This window comes from Leopardus geoffroyi, chromosome E2 (assembly GCF_018350155.1).
Source record: "Leopardus geoffroyi isolate Oge1 chromosome E2, O.geoffroyi_Oge1_pat1.0, whole genome shotgun sequence".
NCBI classification, from domain to species: Eukaryota; Metazoa; Chordata; class Mammalia; order Carnivora; family Felidae; genus Leopardus; species Leopardus geoffroyi.
Genome location: NC_059335.1, coordinates 389,694 through 410,001, shown reverse-complemented (window position 1 = coordinate 410,001; position 20,308 = coordinate 389,694). Strand labels below are relative to the sequence as shown.

The window sequence follows — 20,308 nt, the reverse complement described above, 5'->3', positions numbered from 1 at the left end:
CGACATTAGACCCCTTCAAGTGGCCTAGGCTCCTCTCAGCATGGTGGCTGGGTTCTAAGAGAGAGTGTCCCAAGAATGAACATTCCAGGAGACCCAGGCAGAATCTGTAAAAACTTCTTATGATTTGGCCTCAGAAGTCACACATCATCACTTTTGCTACATTTTATTGCATAGTCAGTCAGGGGCAGCCCAGACAGGGGTAGGGGATATAAATCCCACCTCCAGGTGGGAAGAGACACAAAGAATTTGGGGCTATCTTAATCCACCATGGATCCTCAGTGACCCACGGAGGAGTAACAGAGAGAAAGGAATCTTTCTCAAAGAATCTTAATCTTATATCAGATTATGATATAGAAAGATGAGTAGGCTGAGGTGACATGAAGGAGGAAGCTTGGAGCACAAGAACAGCACGTATGCTTTGGGACAGGTTATATTGAGGCGCCCAAGGGACATAAAGTGGAGCCGCCCAGTTTAAAGTATTAGCCAAGGTAAGGAGAAAACATGATATACACCTACATATATTTAAGTTTCACAAGACAGTTCTTTGAGCATCTAGAGTCTTGCTATTTTCTGTGATCTCTGCCTGGGACACTTTCCACCGAAATATCCCCATCGCTCCCATCCAATCTCCTTTAGGCCTCCCACTTGTGGATTTTCCCTCTTCAGAAAGTGGATTTTCAGGCACATAGAGGAATGGTGTGAGAATGCTCTAAAAGGGTTTTAAAAAAGATTTTTTTTTTTTAATGTTTATTTTTGAAGGAGAGAGATACAGCGTGAGTGGGGGAGGGGCAGAGAGAGAAGGAGACACAGAATCCGAAGCAGGTTGCAGGCTTTGAGCCATCAGCACACAGCCTAATGCGGGGCTCGAATCCACAAACTGTGAGATCATGACCTGGGCCAAAGTTGGACGCTTAACCGACTGAGCCACCCAGGTGCCCCCTAAAAGGGTTTTAAAAAGAAAGATGTGGGGGCAACTGGGTGGCTCAGTTGGTTGAGCATCTGACTTCAACTCAGGTCATGATCTCACAGTTCATGAGTTCAAGCTCCGTATTGGTCTCTGTGCTGACAGCTCAGAGCCTGGAGCCTGCTTCAGCTTCTGTGTCTCCCTCTCTCTCTCTGCTCCTCCCCTATTTATGCTCTCTCTCTCTCTTAAAAATAAATAAACATTAAAATTTTTTTTTTTTTAATTTTTTTTTTTTTCAATGTTTATTTATTTTTGGGACAGAGAGAGACAGAGCATGAATGGGGGAGGGGCAGAGAGAGAGGGAGACACAGAATCAGAAACAGGCTCCAGGCTCTGAGCCATCAGCCCAGAGCCTGACGCGGGGCTCGAACTCACGGACCGCGAGATCGTGACCTGGCTGAAGTCGGACGCTTAACCGACTGCGCCACCCAGGCGCCCCTAAAAATTTTTTAAACATTAAAAATAAATTATCATCCAAAAGCTATTTGGTCAAAGAGGAAAATAATAAAATAAGTAAATAAAATAAAAAATAATCTGATTTTGTTTAGACAAAAAAATAATATACTCCATATCAAAACCAGAGGAATACATACAAAATTATTATCAAAGCATGCTTTCATTTTTTTAATGTTTATTTCTTAAAGATTTTCAACAAAAGAATTTTTTTTTAATTTTTTAATGTTTATTTATTTTTGACAGAGAGAAAGAGACAGAGAGAGAGAGAGCAGGGGAAGGGCAGAGAGAGAAAGGGACAGAGGATCCAAAGCTGGCTCCAGACTCTGAGCTGTCACCACAGAGCCCAGCGTGGTGCTTGAACTCCCCATGGGGCTTCACCCAAGCTGAAGTTGGACGCTCAACCAACTGAGTCACACAGACACCCTGAGAATGCTTTTTTTTAAAAAAAAAAATTTAGTTATTTATTTTGAGAGAGACAGACAGCAGGAATCAGGGAAGGGCAGAAAGAGAGAGAGGGAGAGAGAGAATCCCAAGCAGGCTCCACACCACCAGCACAGAGCCCAACGCGGGCTCAAACTTACAAACCATGAGATCATAACCTAAGCTGAAACCAAGAGTCAGTAGGATGTTTAACTGACTGAGCCACCCAGGTACCCCAATGTTTATTTATTTTTGAGAGAGAGAGAGAGAGACAGCTTGAGCATGAGCAGGGGAGGGACAGAGAGAGGGACAGAGGATCCAAAGTGGGCTCTGTGCTGACAGCAGAAAGCCCAACGCAGGTCTCGAACTCACGAGCCCTGAGATCATGACCTGAGCCAAAGTCGGATGCTTAACCGACTGAGCCACCCAAGTGCCCCTGGTGTCTTTGTAAAAAGAGGAAAATTCGAGACAGACGTGCACACAGGGAGAAGTCATATGAAGATGAAGGCAGAGATCTACAAGCCAACGGATACCAAAGATTGCTGGGAAACCACCAGAAGTTGAGAAAAGAGGGACTGAGCAGAGTATCTCTCTCATGCCCTCAGAAGGACCAAACCATATCAAAACCTTGATCTCTTGTAGCCTCCATAATTGAGACAATCCATTTTTGTTATTTAAGTCACCCAGTTTGTGGTACTTTTTTATGGTAGCCCTAAAAAACAAATACAACATTTTGTTTTTGTTTTTTTTCAAAACCCCCACTTTATGGAAAATAACTAGTTTCCAAAACAAGTAAATATTAGTGAGTAGTGTTGCATTATATTTTTGCAAATCTCTTTAATGTCTGGCAGTTGGGTTTCCATAGCTGCTTGTGCCTTTGACACTTGCAGAGTCTCAGTACTCTTAGTACTCTCAGTTCAGTCCTAACCTCTTCAGTAGGAGACAACTGGACTCTGGCATGGCTTCTAGCAGCACAATGCTGTGTCCCTAGAAAGACACCATCCTCCCAGTGAAATGCCTGCTGACTGCCTCCCTGAGAAATGCTGCCAGGAGAATTTGCTGTTTGTTCTGGTGAACACCCAAGGATAGCTCCTGACCTCCTCTTCTTATAGCATTTACTAAAAAAGAGCTTAGAACTGAATTCTTTCTGTCTGAGATGTCTGTGTACATCCTACAACTCAGAGTCTTTTTTTAAGGAAAGTTTCCTTTGAAACAGAATGGTCAGAAAGGAGAGGGCTGCTGTCTCTAGTCTCTGTGGGAGCGTAGAACCCTAACTTTGATAATCACCAGGCAACAGCACACTGGCTCAATCATATTTACACTGACCAACACTTTGTAGTTTTCCACATGAGTCCTGCTCTCTCCCCCTTCTGATTCCCTTATTCTTCTTTAAAAGGCCCAGTCAGGGGCGCCTGGGTGGCGCAGTCGGTTAAGCGTCCGACTTCAGCCAGGTCACGATCTCGCGGTCCCGGAGTTCGAGCCCCGCGTCAGGCTCTGGGCTGGTGGCTCAGAGCCTGGAGCCTGTTTCCAATTCTCTGTCTCCCTCTCTCTCTGCCCCTCCCCCATTCATGCTCTGTCTCTCTCTGTCCCAAAAATAAATAAACGTTGAAAAAAAAATTTTTTTTTTAAAAAAATAAAAGGCCCAGTCACCTCTGCACAAATCAAGTGGGGTTCAGTGCTTTCCCCCACTGTCAGCAGTTACTGAATAAAATCTGTTTTCACCATGTTAATCAATGTCCATTTTGTTTATCTTTAACACTATCATTCTGTTGCAATATTACACATCCAGAAGTCTCTGGAAAACTCTATTGTACGTTCGTGAGAAAATGGGAGTGGGGGGAAAAGCTATTATTATGAACTCATGGGTTTTTTTCCTTCCTTTTCAAGTTTTTATTTAAATTCTGGTTAGTTAACATATATGGTAAAATTTGTTTCAGGTGTAGAATTTAGTGATTCATCAGTTACATATAACACTCAGTGCTGAACTTAGTTTTGAACTCACCAACTCACAGGGTCTCAGGAAGCTCCAGGGTGTCCCTGGCCCACACTTTGAGAACTACTGCAACAGACAAACGTCCTATAATATAACCAAGGAGAAAACAAAAATATAAGTAGTAGAAAATTAAAAATTGAAACAATAGGGAAACATCATGCATTGAAACTTCAGCACTATTAGAACCAGGAGGAAAGTTGTGCCCAGTGACTCATTCCATGTAAATACATGGGGCTGCTCTAAGATAACAGACTCAACCCTCCCTCATCTTTTCCACCCTTTTGGGGCTGCTGCAGAGAGGAAGGCTATACTTCCTCCTGGGACTTCTCTGCCCACCGAGAAAGGAATACTGCCTGGAAATTGTGTGGGAACCCAGTAGTGGCCACATTCAGTCTCCCGGAGACTGCCTGATTCATGGTTCCCACAGCAGCTCCTGCCCTCTGCTCAAGTCAGTGAAGATGCTTGACAAATGCCCCTCCTGGTGCTGCTGACCCCTGCCGCGCTGGGCACTGGGCGGGGTGGCAAGGGAGATGCCCAGCATTGCCAGCTAGGACGCGCAGGCCCCGGGTCTCAAAGCAGGGCACCCCACTCCCGCGTGGACAGACGCGCACCTTCAATGGGGGTTGGAGGAGCAAAGGCCACCTAGGCGCCGCGGACGCGCTCAGACACGAACCCCCAGCTGCCAGGCTGGGAGGACGGACGACCCCTAGCACCAGGGTCCCCTCGGAGCCCGCCCCGGCGCCACAGCCCTCGGCAGCCCCCGGCCGCCGCCGCCCGCCCGGCAAACCTCGCGCCCTCGTGCGGCAGGAGCGCCCCCAGTGGCCGGAGGCCCGAAGGAAGGACAGTCCCATTGGCCCGAAGCCAGAAGGCTCTCATTGGTCGAAGGTTCGACGAACAGAGGTTTCCATTGGCCAGGCTCTGAGGCACGCCGCACGGCCTTCTGGGAGTTGTAGTTGCAGCGTCACCAGCGCGGCCGCCATTGTCCCGCGGGCGGCGAGTGGAGTGGTCCCTGAGGCGGGGGCTGCTCTCGGGTTTACGGCCGCTTCGGGCTCCTGTTCTCGACCTGTCGGTCCAGGATGAACCCCGAAGAGGAAGCGACAGCACTGGAGATGGCTACAGGGCTGCCAGCGGAATGGCTTCAGGTAAAGTAATAATAATAATAACGATTGCAGCGGGTCCAGCGTCTCCCGCAGGTATTGGCCCTTTAACCCTGGCAGCGCACGGTGAGCAGGGCCCGGGCCTTATCCCCCTTCACAAACATGAGAAAACTGAGGCGCAGTTCAGGGCGCGCTGACTGGCCCGACTGGTGAGGGTGGAGTTTGGATTCGAACCCGGGCCATCAGGTCCCCCAGTGCGCATGCTCCCCTGGTACGCCAGTTTCCTTGTTCTGGGATGGGGCTTAGTATCATTTCCTAGGACCAGGCTGGCCCGGCTCCCGCCGATTGCTTTCCCCGCGAAGGCCATCTGCCATGTGATGGTGTCAGTGGAGCGCCGAGATGGCAGGTATTTCCGAATAGAAATGCTTTAATTCACGGAGCCAGCAAACACTCCCCGAGAGCCCTGCTCCGCGAGGCCCCTGGCCAGGGAGCTGGGCACAACCCCTGAGGATGATGACAGGTCACCAGGCACGGCATAACTGGGGCGGGAGCGACTACCGGGGCTCCTTCCCAGCACCGCTCCCTCGCGGGGGCTTTGGGCGAATTGCACACTGGGCGGTCCGTGCCTGCAAGGCCATCTGGGAAGGTGCCTGTTTCAAAGATCCTGCAATTGTAGACAAAGTGGCCGCTCCCTGTGTTCTCCATAAAGTGCTGTCTCCACGTGGCAGAAACCAAAAATAATTCATAATTCCTGAAGCTCCGCATCTTTGAAATTCTGGACTTACTGTGTTTTGTTGTTGTTTACCAGGATTTGCATTATTTCCGATTTTGTATGCAAAGTGAGATTATTGATAACCTTAGATTTGCATGTTTTCAGATATGTGTTATGCAGATTTGCATTAAATCACACTTTAGTGGGGCGCTGGGTGGCTCAGTCGGTTAAGTGTCCGACTTCAGGTCAGGTCACGGTCTCGCGGTCCGTGAGTTCGAGCCCCGCGTCAGGCTCTGGGCTGATGGCTCAGAGCCTGGAGCCTACTTCCCATTCTGTGTCTCCCTCTCTCTCTGCCCCTCCCCCGTTCATGCTCTGTCTCTCTCTGTCCCAAAAATAAATAAACGTTAAAAAAAAACTTAAAAAAAAAAATCACACTTTAGTGGGGCACCTTGGTTGAACATCTTTTTTTTTTTTTTTTTTTTTTTTAAATTTTGTTTGTTTTTATTTATTTTTGAAAGACAGAGGATGAGCCGGGGAGGGGCAGAGAGAAAGGGAGACCCAGAATCTGAAGCAGGCTCCAGGTGCTGAGCTGTCAGAACAGAGCCCGACGCGGGGCTCGAACTCACAGACCGTGAGATCATGACCCGAGCCATAACCGACTGAGCCACTCAGAGGGTCTGACTCTTGATCTCAGCTGGGGTCTTGATCTCTTGGTGGTGAATTTGCCTCCAGCTGGGCATGTGAAGCCTACTTTGAAAGAGAAAAAAAATCACACTCTGGTCTGCAGTGGATGGAGGGGGTGGGGCAGGGAATGAGCAATGTCAGTGTAAAACAGTAATTAAGGCAGTCAAAACAGATTTTATTCAGAAACTATTGCAATAGAGGGAAAGAGACTTCAGTATAGAACTGGACTCAATTCCAAATACTACAAGTAAAAGTGGGAATTTCTAGCTGGGTTCTGGGGTGGGTATAATTCTTGCCAAACTGACCTAGGGATTCTTGCTGAAGCAGGCTAAGTGATCAGATATTACCTGAAGGATTCTGTGGGATGAGGACTTTGAAAAGATACAGAGAGGGGCGCCTGGGTGGCGCAGTCGGTTAAGCGTCCGACTTCAGCCAGGTCACGATCTCGCGGTCCGGGAGTTCGAGCCCCGCCTCAGGCTCTGGGCTGATGGCTCAGAGCCTGGAGCCTGTTTCCGATTCTGTGTCTCCCTCTCTCTCTGCCCCTCCCCCGTTCATGCTCTGTCTCTCTCTGTCCCAAAAATGAATAAACGTTGAAAAAAAAAAAATTAAAAAAAAGAAAAGATACAGAGAGTAATTAGATATGGTGGGTGGGGATTCTGACTAAACCAACTCTTTTTTTTTTTTTCTGACTAAACCAACTCTTACGAAACTGGGTGATGCAAAGTGGACATAGAAGCCCAGAGGTCAAGGCCTAGTTGAGAAAAGGGTTCAGAGGAACGAGACTCTCTCAAGGAGAGTCTGTCAGCAGTAAGATAAAGTGTATTAGTTATCTGTTGCTTGTAACCCAAAAACCTAGTGGTCTAGAACAACAATAAATATTACCTCAGTTCTGATAGCAGGAACCCTTGAATGATTTAGCTGGTGGTTCTGGCCTAGGCCCATGAGGTTACCATCAAGATACCAGTGTGGACTGCTGTCATCTGAGACTTGACTGGGGTTGGAGGATCCACCTCCAAGACAGTTCACTCCCATGACAGTCCCTCCCCATGGGGGCCTCTCTGTGGAGCTGCTTGAGTGTCCTCACAACATGGCATCTGGCTTCCCAAAGAGTAAGTGGTCCAGGAGATGGCAAGGTAGAAGCCCCAATGCCTTTTGTGCCCTGGGGTCAGAATTTACACACTCATTGGTACCGTATCCTGTTGGTTGCCCAACCCTATTGGTTGTCAAACCTGCACAGTATAGGAGGGGACTGCATAACTACACAAGGACTGGGGACCACTGGAGGCCATCTTGGAGGCTTGCCACCACAGGAGGCAAGGAAGTGGAGGGTGTTGAGGTCCAGTGTATAGCTTTCTGTGGCTGCTGTAACAGAGTACTAAAGACTTGGTGGCTTAAAGCAATACACATTTATTCTTACAGTTCTGGAGGTAAGAAGCCTGAGATCAGTCATACTGGGCAGACCACCCCTGGAGGATCTAGGGGAGAATCGGTTTCCTCACCTTTTCTAGCTCTAGCGGCTGTAGTCTTTGTATTCCTTGGCTAATGGCCCTTTGTCTGTCCTCAAAGCCAGCAGCATGGCAACTAGCCGTAGTGGTCACATTGCTTTTTGTCTTCTGTAGTTAAATCTCCCTCCACCTTCTTAGAAGGACATTTGTGATTGCATTTAGGGCCCATCTGGATAATCCAGGATAATTTCCCCATTTAAAAATCCTTAATCACGCTGGGCTAATGGCTCGGAGCCTGGAGCCTGTTTCCGATTCTGTGTCTCCCTCTCTCTCTGCCCCTCCCCCGTTCATGCTCAGTCTCTCTCTGTCCCAAAAATGAATAAACGTTGAAAAAAAAAATTAAAAAAAAAAAAAAAAAAGGGGGGGGCGCCTGGGTGGCGCAGTCGGTTGGGCGTCCGACTTCAGCCAGGTCACGATCTCGCGGTCCGTGAGTTCGAGCCCCGCGTCAGGCTCTGGGCTAATGGCTCGGAGCCTGGAGCCTGTTTCCGATTCTGTGTCTCCCTCTCTCTCTGCCCCTCCCCCGTTCATGCTCTGTCTCTCTCTGTCCCAAAAATGAATAAACGTTGAAAAAAAAAAATTAAAAAAAAAAAAAAAAGGGGGGGGGCGCCTGGGTGGCGCAGTCGGTTGGGCGTCCGACTTCAGCCAGGTCACGATCTCGCGGTCCGTGAGTTCGAGCCCCGCGTCAGGCTCTGGGCTAATGGCTCGGAGCCTGGAGCCTGTTTCCGATTCTGTGTCTCCCTCTCTCTCTGCCCCTCCCCCGTTCATGCTCTGTCTCTCTCTGTCCCAAAAATGAATAAACATTGAAAAAAAAAATTAAAAAAAAAAAAATCCTTAATCACATTCACAGAATCCCTTTTGCCATTTATGGTAACATTCACCAGCTCCAGAAACTAGGACCTGGGTATCTTTGGAGGCCATTACTCAGTCAACCATAGCCAGGCTGAAAGAGGCCATCCTGTACCCAAAGGTGAAAAGGAGCCATTCAAGATTTTTTAAAGCAAGTATAGCTTGGGTTTGAGAAAAAACATTAAAGCATCTGGGAAGGTGGGGGTAGGAGAAATACGGAGAGCTAACTAGGATGCGGGGAGGGGGCCAGTGACCAGGTGCTGGATGATGCCAGGGTGGCCTGGTCAGCTGTGGGAGTGTGTGGAGTAAAGGAGTCTGATAGCCCATCTCTCCAGGCACCAGTGGTGCAGAACAGGAGGAGAGCCACAGGGGTCTGAGGTGGAGCAGCAGAGAGGGCCATGAAAAAGCAAGGAATGGGCTCCTGCTAGAATTCCAGGAGGAGACATGCAGGACTCATGTAATGCCACTGAGAGCTCTTATGGCCTGGAGAGATCAGTACTCAGTGGGCCTGGCGCCTGGGCTGTTACTGAGGACCCATGCAGAGTGGGTGATAGTTGAGGGGGCGAGGCAGGGAAGGCAGGAGGCACAGGGAGCAGGTGTCAGAGCTGGAGGACCTGAGTGGGATATGAGGACACGGGGACAAGAACAGAGACTTCTGTTCCCAACCAAAGGGTTCTCATGCTTCCTGAACAATTTTTGTCACAGCTGTATGCCACCTGTACTATAATTTCTTTAAAATTTTAAAGCCTTCTTGTGTTTTTCTTAACATACCCCTTTATAATTGAGGTATTTAGTAAGTGATTGAGGTATTTAGCATTTCCCTGGTAGCTAATGATATTGAGCATCTTTTCAAGTGCTTATTCAGTATTTGTATATTTTATATTTTCTTTGAAGAAATACCTATTTAGGTCCTTTGCCCTTTTTAATTGTGTTGTCATTATTACTGAGTTGTAAGAGTCCTTTATATTTTCCAGATACAAGTCACATACAAGATTTGTGATTTGCTATTATTATTTCCCAGTATGTGGATATTTTTTTTTACTTTATTTTTTTAATTAATTTATTTTTTTAATTTGAGAGAGAGCGAGAGAGCACGAGTGGCGAAGAGGGGCAGAGGGAGAGAGAAAATCCTAAGGAGGCTCCATGCTTAGCAAGAGCCCAATGTGGGGCTCGATCCCACAACCCTAGGATATTCACCTGAGCCGAAACCAGGAGTCAGCTACTGAACCAAGTGAGCCACCCAGGTTTCCCTCTTTTCATTTTCTTGATAGTGTCCTTTGAAGCACAACAATTTTTAATGTTGATGACGTCCAACTTACTTATTTTTTTCTTTTGTTGCTTGTGCTTTTGCTGTCAGATTCTAAGAACTCTTCACCAATCCAAGATTGTGAAGATTCATTACTATATTTTCTTCTAAGAGCTTAATCGTACGTTTGTCTTTTATCCATTTTGAGTTAACTTTTTATATGGTGTGAAGTAGGGGACCGATTTTATTCTTTTCCATGTTGTCCTGTAGAAAGTGTTTCACGATCACTCATTCCCCATCAGAGCCCCCAAGGAATGATTCTTTGTAGACAGGGAAGCATGGCAATAGAAGTGGTTACCTGCTCTATGCTTCTTGAGGAAGAAATAGCAGAGTCAAAACTCAGATCCAGAAATACCTAGCTTCTGACAGTGGCCACACCGAGCCCACAGAAGGGTTTCATTTGTAGGACATGTTTTAGATACGTTGCATCAACTTACAAAAATTAAAAGTTTCATTTAAAAATGTGGCCTAATTTTCAGCTACTCACTAGAGATGGGCAGTTCTGACCACATGAGGCCTGAATTTCCCCCATGATCAGTTGGTTCTGAGTCCCAGCTGCCCCTTCAAATAGGGCATATATTACCCATCACCTGCAGTGTCACCTCTCACAGGTTAAGTACCCTTGTAGGCTCTTCCAGTAGCCCACTTCAGTCTTTGATGAGCCTGCCTGGTCCCTGAAGATAGGTGAGTTTCTGACTCCAACTATAAACCCCTCTTTTCAGGTAGGCTAATGAGTCTTGCCTTGAATCTGAGAGTTATTTAATGTATCAGTTAGATGTTACTATGTAACAAACTATCCTGAAGGTTAGTAGCTTAGACCAGTAGCTGTTTCTTTAACCCACAGATCTGCAAGTCAGCAATTTCTGTTTGCACCTGCACCTGTCTGAAATCAGTTGTAGGTCAGCTGTGGGTGGCTTCCATCTTGCTGGGATACTTTCATATGCCCTCACTATACAACCTAAATGTGACAGTCCTACTGGTGCCCAGTGAGACCTGACTTGGCATTATTCAGAATGTGTCTCAGGACACTGGCCTGCCCATCTTCTGCTTCTCCATTCCTCCTTCTCTTCCTAAGAGCACTGACGGGGGCAGTCCAGCTGATCAAGAGTGTGTGTGATATTTCAGGAGCCGGTGACCTTCCGGGACGTGGCTGTGGACTTCACCCAAGAAGAGTGGGGACAGCTGGGCCCCGCCCAGAGGACCCTCTACCGTGACGTGATGCTGGAGACCTTTGGGCATCTGCTCTCTGTGGGTAAGGCCTGCTTCCCCAGCTGATGATTGGATTCCTACAGTGACTTATTTTTGATGGGTTATAGGTCATAGGGCCTCTGGTATGAGGACTTGATCTTGGGCTGGGGGACAGGGATCTTGCATTCTCATTCCTTGTGGTACATACAGGCAGGAGGAGGTTTCTGCCCTTCTCTGTCCCAATGCAAAGCCGTCACCTTATTGTGAGATGTCCTCATGCCCTATCAGGAGTGTAGGGCTGGATTGTGAGCTGGTTCTTTCTGTGGCAGGTCCCCACATCCCGTGTCTTTCCCTTGTTCCAGGGCCTGAGCTTCCAAAACCTGAAGTCATCTCCCAACTGGAGCAAGGGGCTGAGCTGTGGGCAGCGGAGAGAGGACTTACCCAGGGTCACTGTCCAGGTGAGAAGCTGCCAAGTGGGAACTGCTAATGGGAGCAGCCCAAGAGGCGACTACAGATGTGCTGCTTGGAAAGGGTGGTGTGTCAGGGTCCCCAAGACCCCAAAGAGCCAGCGATTACAGCGAAAGAATATAGAGGAAAGTCGGCAAGGAGAAAAGGCAGATGGGGTGAAGTCCAGAAGCCAGCCAAGATTCCACAGTTCCTTCCTAGTCGAGTCACACTGTACATGCGTAGTTCCCACAGTAGTGAGTTGTGACGACACATGAGGAATGCTAGCTCCCAGGGAAGCTTGTTAGAGGCTCAGTGCCAGGGTGTTTTATTGGGCGCTGGTCACTTAGGCACCCTGTGCCTGGCACAGACCAAGATTCCAGACTTGCAGGAGAGAGCATGGTTTATGTTCACCGTAAACCATACTGTGGGCACAGTTTGGGCACAGTGAGCCACTCTTATCAGTTAGGGTGGTGGGAACTCTCCTGAAATCCAAATTCCCACACACAGCCCTGGGCCAGTCTCAAAACCGGCCCCTCTAAGGATGGTAGCCTTAGGCCTGCGCTGTTAGCTTTTCTCTGTGTAGGAGGTCTGCGCCCTGCTCCTGTGTTCTCTGTTCTTCTCATCCGGGCTCTCCCTTCTCTGAGCACAGAGACCATCTGCCTCTCCTCCAGTGGTCAGAATCCCACCCTGTCCTCCCTGTCATGTTCTCTCTTGCCACCTCAGTGTGCCCTTGCCACAGGATCGTTTCTCATGTGTGAACTTGCTCTCCATCTTCTCCATGTTAATCTTTCATGCCCAGATCCTGTAAACCTGTTCTCCACACCCTTGTGTTCTCTCAGCAACAAGGATTGTATTCAGCTCTAAATCTCTGAAACCTGGGCTAGAGTACTCAAAAAAAGAAGCAATTTTTTTCACAAAGCAGCCACTGCTGCCTCTGACTCAGTATTCAGTGGCAAGGCTTATGGTTCTGATTCTTCTGGCCTTTCCTTGAGGTTATGGCATGGATGCAGCAGCTCTGGCCATCACATCTGTGCTCCAGGCAGGGGGTGTGGATGTGGGAAGAACAGTGCCAGTAACATTTCACCCCTTTTATCTGAATGAACTCCAGATTTCGTCCTGTGAGGTCTCCTTAGTCAGGACCGGGTCACATCTACCTGCCCTTATGCCACTAGGGAGTCTGGAAAGGAGGCCTAGATTGTCATAATTGGCTTACGCCTGTCACCATCCCTTCTCTGGGACTGGTGCGTTGGTGCCCTGAAGTGCGTTGGAAGAAGTAGGCGATGACAGTGGGATACACGGCCGGCAGTACCCGCTGCTCAGCCTCTGACACCACCCAGGGCTTTTTGACCTGCATGGAATCACACGTACCTCCACAATGAGGTGTAGCCTATTACCCGAGGGCAAGGGTGAATCTGCAGCAGATGCAGAAGTACCATGTCTCCTCTGAGGCAGAAGAGCCTGAAGTGCCCCACACGTTTGACATCCTCCAGTCCCCCGTGCTGGCCTGCACCCCCAGGCCCTGAGCTAACTCCTACCAGGCTAGTCCCCTTCTGGATGCCATGGTCCCCAGCGGACCATAAATTTCACCATGTAAAACGTACAATTTAGTGGTTTTGAGTATATTCACAGATTATACCCATCACCACTGCCAAGTTCGAGGACATTTTAATGGCTCCAAAGTCACCAATTAGCAGTACCATGATTTGTTTCTACCCATATAACACTTGTGACACCAAATGTGTGGGGTTTTTTCCACACCAACAAACCGTTCTCCAACTCTCCAGTTACTAGCTGGGTGTCCAACAATTAAGTCCAATTCTGACACTATCTACCTGGAGTTAGTGTAGACCCCACAGCCTGAGGACTGTGTCTGTTAAGAATGCCTCCACTTCAGGGGCGCCTGGGTGGCGCAGTCGGTTAAGCGTCCGACTTCAGCCAGGTCACGATCTCGCGGTCCGTGAGTTCGAGCCCCGCGTCAGGCTCTGGGCTGATGGCTCAGAGCCTGGAGCCTGTTTCCAATTCTGTGTCTCCCTCTCTCTGCCCCTCCCCTGTTCATGCTCTGTCTCTCTCTGTCCCACAAATAAATAAACGTTGGAAAAAAAAAAAAAAAAAGAATGCCTCCACTTCAGATGCCAGTTGACAAGTCAGGGCATCCCATACCTCTGACTGACGAGCTATAAATCAGGGGTTCCCATGACCCTCTCCTTAGGTTCAGTAAGTTGCTTTTACAGCTCACAGAACTCAGGGACACTATTTATTACTGGTTTATTATAAAGGATAAAATGAACAGCCAGATATCAGGGGTTGGGGTCTGCTGGCTCTGGAGGTGAAGGAAAGGGCCATGGAATGTAGTCAGTCTCGTGAAGCTGGAAATGGCACGGAAACAGATTCTCTCCTAGAGCAGCCAAGAGTCATCCAGCCCTGCTGATACCTTGACTTGGGACTTCTGACCTCAGAACTGTAAGAGAAGTGTGGTCTCTTAAGGTGATACGTTTGCAGCACGTTGTTAGAGCAGCTACAGGAAGCTGATACCCTTGCCTTCGCTGCACTGTAAGAAAGTGGGGAGCCCACCTGCCTGCATGCAGTTCTTGTTCTGGAGGATTCTGCGACCTGGGCTGGTCCTCCCAAGGTGTCCTACAGACATGAGGGTACCTCTACTTGGGTATCTGACCTACCAAACTTCGGTTTTCTAAAACTGAGCTCCTTGTCTGCCTCCCAAGCCTGCTCCTTCGATGGTTTGCTCAGTATCTATTTCCCTGGCTCCTGAGGACTGGGCTTTTCATGTGTTGGGGTTGCAGTTTCTCCCCATCATCAGGGGCCAGACAGTGAGTATTTTAGGCTGTGTGGGCTAAGTATACTCACTATTTGTTTTCTTTTCTCTCTGAAACAAATTACCATAAACTTAGCAGTTTAAAACAACACCCAATCATTATCTCACATTTCTGTCAGTCCTGACTGGTTTGTCTGCTCCAGGTCTCACAAGACTGAAGTCAAGGTCCTGACTGGGCAGGGAACTCAGAGAGGATCCAATTCCAGGTGTGGTCAGACAGAATGCAGGTCTGTGTGACCACAGGATTGAGGCTCCTGTTTCCTTTGAGACTGTTGCGGAGGAGTTGTTCTCAGGAAGTGCACCCATTTCCCGACTGAAGTCCTCCTATGCAGCCAGCCTCTCCCTTTTACCTCCTTCTGCTTTTAAGGGCTCTGGGGGCTACTTCAGGCCCATCCTGATAACCCAGCATCATCTCCCTATTTTAAGGCTTCAGGTCAGCTGATGAGTCACCTGCCAAGTCCCTTCATAGCAGTACCTAGATGAGTGCCTGATTGCACAGCCAGGGACATCTCTAGAATTCTGCTTCTGTCATACACCCTTCTCTTTTTTTCCTGCAGCCCTTAAAAACATAAAAAATACTCGTAGTTGGGGGCTGTAGTCTGCCAGCCCCTTGTCTAAGGCCAGTGCCTGGGCCTGTGGCAGGTACTTGGGAGATTTTTGTCGAACGAATGAAAGCATGAGACTGTTTCTGCAGATGAGGCACTTGGTGTCTGCACAGGAGCAGAACTGAGATTTTCCTAGAGGTGGGAGGAGTAGTAAGGAGGGAGGCCCAGCGTGTCCTCTCTGTGTTTTTTCCGCCAACTCCCTCAGCTCTTTGGTACTCTTTTAGGCTGGGAACCTGGACCCGAAAGCCAAGCGTCACCCAAGAAGCAGGGCCTTCTTGAGGAGGAGCCATCCCATGTTGCGGAAAGGGAAGGCTTCCTGAGGGACACTCCCTGTCCCACCACACTAGGGAAACACTGGGAACGTGAGCGCCAGGTACAGGTGCCTGAGAAGGAACAGGATAATTTGAGGCGATTGGAAGTTAGCCTTGAGGAAGTGCCAGTTCAAGATAAAAGCTATGAAAGTTTCAGACCTGGGGAAAACAGTGTCCTGAATGCAAACCCAGATCCCTCCTCGGAGACTTCTAGGAGAGACTATCTCTGTGCTTACGACTCACAGGCTATGAACTCGGAAGGTAACTCAAGCTCAGTCCAGCAGACAGGCTCCTCCGGCAAAGGGCCGTGTGACAGCAGTGACTGTATCAAAGCGTCCAGTCAGGCCATTCCCATTACAGAACTCACCCGAAGCCAAGTACAGGATAAACCCTACAAATGTACAGACTGTGGGAAGTCGTTTAATCATAACGCACATCTCACAGTGCATAAGAGGATTCACACGGGAGAGAGGCCTTATATGTGCAAAGAGTGTGGGAAAGCCTTCAGCCAGAACTCCTCCCTGGTTCAGCACGAGCGAATCCACACGGGAGACAAGCCCTATAAATGTGCTGAGTGTGGGAAGTCTTTCTGCCATAGCACACACCTTACTGTCCATCGGAGAATTCACACCGGAGAGAAACCCTATGAATGTCAGGACTGTGGCCGGGCCTTCAACCAGAACTCCTCCCTGGGCCGGCATAAGCGGACACACACTGGGGAGAAGCCATACACTTGCAGCGTGTGTGGGAAGTCCTTCTCACGGACCACGTGCCTCTTCCTGCATCTGAGGACACACACGGAGGAGAGGCCCTATGAGTGCAACCACTGTGGGAAGGGCTTCAGGCACAGCTCCTCCCTGGCCCAGCACCAGCGAAAGCATGCTGGGGAGAAGCCCTACGAGTGCCGCCAGAGGCTGATCTTCGAGCAGACGCCAGCTCTGACGAAGCATGAGTGGGCAGAAGCCCTCGGCTGTGACCCACCTTTGAATCCAGATGAGAGGGCTCACCGAAGCGACAGGCCTTTTAAGTGTAACCATTGTGGGAAATGTTTTATTCAGAGCTCGCACCTCATCCGACACCAGATAACTCACACCAGAGAGGAGTCCCAGGGCCGGAACCGGCGACGCCTCGAGCAGTCCTTTGCCCGGGGCTCACACCTTGCCCGGCATCAGCACACACACTCCAGCGAGAACCCTGGGGGTGGGACCAAGGCAGGACAGCCCTCGAGCCGAGCGCTTGCCTTGTTTGACATCCGTGAAATCATGCAAGAAAAAAACCCGGTTCACGTCATCGGGGTCGAAGAGTCTTCCCTGGGTGCTTCTGTGTTATTCGACATCAGAGAATCCTCGTAGGAGAGAAAGTCTACAGATGACTGTTGAACCACAGGTACAAAAACGTGGGAAGTCCCCATAGTGCATTCACAGAAAGGGGGACCGGGGGTAGAAACGTCTAAAGCGACCTCTGATTCTTAAAGAAATGGTGCTTCCCAAATACTGGAGATTGATGGTTCTCAAATCTGCCAAGCGCAGTGCCCCCTTTAACCACACGTGTTTTGTGCTGTTCCCTCTATTACTGCAAAATGAATTCATAGGTAATGTAACCCACACACATATGTACTGTAAAAAATCGATATACGGCCCCTTTTTGTAAAGCATAATTAAAACAAAAGTAATTTACGGTAGAGTGATGTGGACTGAGTTGGTGCGGTACCTCTCCACGTGACTGTGTAGGCCATTGTGCCTGAACACCTGCCTGGGGCATTGCCAGTGCCGTCTGGCATATGGGATATGGTATTGGTCATGGAAATAGTCCGAGTGGCATTCCTGTATGGGATGTGATTTTTCCTAAGTGGTGACTAACTCTTGCAGAAGTTTTGGACAAAACAAAATACCATTGCATTTCTGGAAAATTCTGTACAAAATTCTAAGCGTGCAGGGTTAATTTGTGTTTCTATGTGAAGTTGACTTAGGATCTCAGTTCACACATGACAGACTTGTTTCACAGATTTGTACATGGTCCCCAGGAGCCAGCTGTGCACTTCACAAGAGCACACTTGGCCCCCACCCACATGTCAGCTGCACCCATGCCCAGAGCAAAAGACAAAAAGGCCCCCATGAAATTCTGCTACATTCCCTGGGCATGTCACAGATCCTTTTGAAAGCCGTTGCCTTGAAATTGCCAGCGTTGCTTAAGCCAGAGGTTTTCCATCAGGGGTGGATTTGTCCTCCAGGAGACATCTAGTGATGTCTGGAGACATCTTTGGTTGTCATAACTGGCAGAACAGAGGGGTGCCACGAGGTTTTCCATCAGGGGTGGATTTGTCCTCCAGGAGACATCTAGTGATGTCTGGAGACATCTTTGGTTGTCATAACTGGCAGAACAGAGGGGTGCCACTTGGCAACTAGTGGATGCTGCTGAACACCCTCTAATGCCCAAGACCGTCCCTCAACAAAGAATTACCTAGCCCCAAATATGCCAAAGTAAAGAAACCATGCCCAGAACTACAGCCAACTTTTCCAGAGTCTAAATTGATCAGGGCTGCACTAACAGTCCTATACCTTTGATTTTAACAAATGATATCATTAACTGATTTATACCCAATGTGTCTAGGGGCGCCTGGGTGGCTCAGTCGGTTGAGCGACCGACTTCGGCTCAGGTCATGATCTCACGGTTTGTGAGTTCGAGCCCCGCATCGGGCACTGTGCTGACAGCTCAGAGCCTGGAGCCTACTTCTGATTCTGTGTCTCCCTCTCTCTCTGCCCCTCCCCCACTCATGCTCTGTCTCAGAAATAAATAAACATAAAAAAAAAATTTATACCCAATGTGTCTTATAGTAGTCTTTTTGACCATTTTGCAGCATTCCTAATTGGTGTGAAAAAAGAAAAAGAATTTACTTATTTTTCTGAGTAATCTAAATTTTAGCATTATAGGGGCGCCTGGGTGGCTCAGTCGGTTGTGTCCGACTTTGGCTCAGGTCACGATCTCGCGGTCTGTGAGTTCGAGCCCTGTGTTGGGCTCTGTGCTGACAGCTCAGAGCCTGGAGCCTGCTTTGGATTCTGTGTCTCTCTTTCGCTCTCTCTGCCCCTCCCCCACTTGTGCTCTGTCTCTCTCTCTCTGTCAAAAATAAACATTAAAAAAAAGTTTTTTTTAATTTTAGCATTTTATCATGGACATCATAAAACATAGATAAGCCCCACTTTTGACCATTCCTCTTCCCTTCCCCATCAATGGTGTGGGGTGCAGCTTCGGGAATGTTCTACCTACCAGTGCTCTATGTGGAAGGGAGCTCCAGTGGTAACTTCATGGTTCTCGGCAGCTGTGGAAGCCAGGCCTACAATTGTCCCTTTCCCTCCACCTTGGCCCCCAAAATGGCAGCTCCTAAAGGGTCTCAGAATGGTTGCTGGGTGGGCTGAGGTTACAGTGGCCTCAGTGGGTAAGCTGGGAACAGGCTTATCACTCGCCTCCCTCTCCAGGCAGCAGAGATGATTACAAATGTTTCATTTCTCATTTCGGGTCGTGTTTTCTAGGCATAATGTTCCTACTGATTTCCTTATAGATGTTTTGAAACAGTCAGATAAACTCCTCAGAGGAAGTTACTATAAACTACGGAATACATGGCTTTATCAGTTTATAAAAGTAATGCAGGGGCGCCTGGGTGGCGCAGTCGGTTAAGCGTCTGACTTCAGCCAGGTCACGATCTCACGGTCCGTGAGTTCGAGCCCCGCGTCAGGCTCTGGGCTGATGGCTCAGAGCCTGGAGCCTGTTTCCGATTCTGTGTCTCCCTCTCTCTCTGCCCCTCCCCCGTTCATGCTCTGTCTCTCTCTGTCCCAAAAATAAATAAACGTTGAAAAAAAAAAAATTAAAAGTAATGCAAATTCTTCACTGTAAAACATGGAAGATGCACAAAAGTAAAATTTAATTCCTCATACTTCCACTATCCAGAGATGGTCATTACCATTAAGATTTTGTTAATTTCCCTTGTAATTTTTTCATAACAATATAAATGTATACATAGAGTGTACATGTGGGTATATAGATCTTATACTCACAAAAAATATATTTCTAGTTGTGTCGTGTTTAGAAAATTGGAATCCTTTCTAGTAACACATGCTTCTTAACTGTTTTGGGGGTTTTTTTTTGAGCATTTTCCTCTGGCCATGAATCTCATGTAGCTTTTTAAATTACCTTTCAGGAGGGTTGTAGGAGCATGACCACCTAGCATTTTACCAGCCTTGACTTTTATCCAAAAGTGGGGGAGTCTTCTCTACATGTTTCCAGGGAGAGTAAAAAGTGATACATCCTCTGTGAAGGGCAGCTTATCAGTTGCTATCTAAAATTACAGACACACACAGGGCGCCTGGGTGGCTCAGTCTGATAAGCTTCAGACTTCAGCTTAGGTCATGATCTCGTGGTTCACGAGTTCAAGCCCCATGTCAGGCTCTGTGCTGACAACTCAGAGCCAGGATCCCGCTTCTCAGATTCTGTGTCTCCCTCTCTCTCTGCCCCTCCCCCACTAATACTCTGTCTCTCTCTCTCTCTCAAAAATAAAACATTAAAAAAATTTTTTTAATAAAAATTAAAATTATAAATACACAAACTCTTTGTCTCAGTAAACCTGTTGCTGGGAGATATATTTGTACATTGTAGACTGTACATGGTTCACTGTGGTACTGATTTCAGAAGTAAAATTTGTAAACAACCTCAGTGTCCACCCTGGGGAACTGGGTTAGTGATTGCTGGAATGGAGCATGACACAGTCTTAAAAATGGGGACTGTCTTTATGTACTAATATGGGAAAGAGCTCCAAGATACATTGTTAAATGAAAAGGTGTCAAACAGTATGTAAAGTATGTTTCCATTTGTGTAAAAAATCCTTTGCTTACACACACATACACACACATACACACACATACACAATATCTCCTAAGGGTATAAAGTAACCAA

The 20,308-nt window shown here is 48.1% G+C and overlaps 1 protein-coding gene across 1 annotated transcript; it reads left to right on the top strand.

The window, feature by feature from the left end:
• The first annotated feature begins 4,782 nt into the window (after positions 1-4,782).
• ZNF8 (zinc finger protein 8) lies at positions 4,783-17,045 on the top strand. Its single transcript, XM_045440263.1, has 4 exons — positions 4,783-4,975; positions 11,109-11,235; positions 11,534-11,629; positions 15,278-17,045. The coding sequence occupies exons 1-4, from the start codon at positions 4,910-4,912 to the stop codon at positions 16,714-16,716; spliced, it is 1,728 nt and encodes a 575-aa protein (XP_045296219.1). The 5' UTR covers positions 4,783-4,909; the 3' UTR covers positions 16,717-17,045.
• The last annotated feature ends 3,263 nt before the right edge of the window (positions 17,046-20,308 follow it).

Excerpts from the sequence above, each read along its gene's own strand:
- ZNF8 (XM_045440263.1), top strand. The coding sequence starts at position 4,910 with ATGAACCCCGAAGAGGAAGCGACAGCACTGGAGATGGCTACAGGGCTG. Across the intron at positions 11,236-11,533 it reads TGGGCATCTGCTCTCTGTGG|GGCCTGAGCTTCCAAAACCT; the intron begins GTAAGGCCTGCT and ends CCCTTGTTCCAG. Across the intron at positions 11,630-15,277 it reads TACCCAGGGTCACTGTCCAG|GCTGGGAACCTGGACCCGAA; the intron begins GTGAGAAGCTGC and ends GTACTCTTTTAG.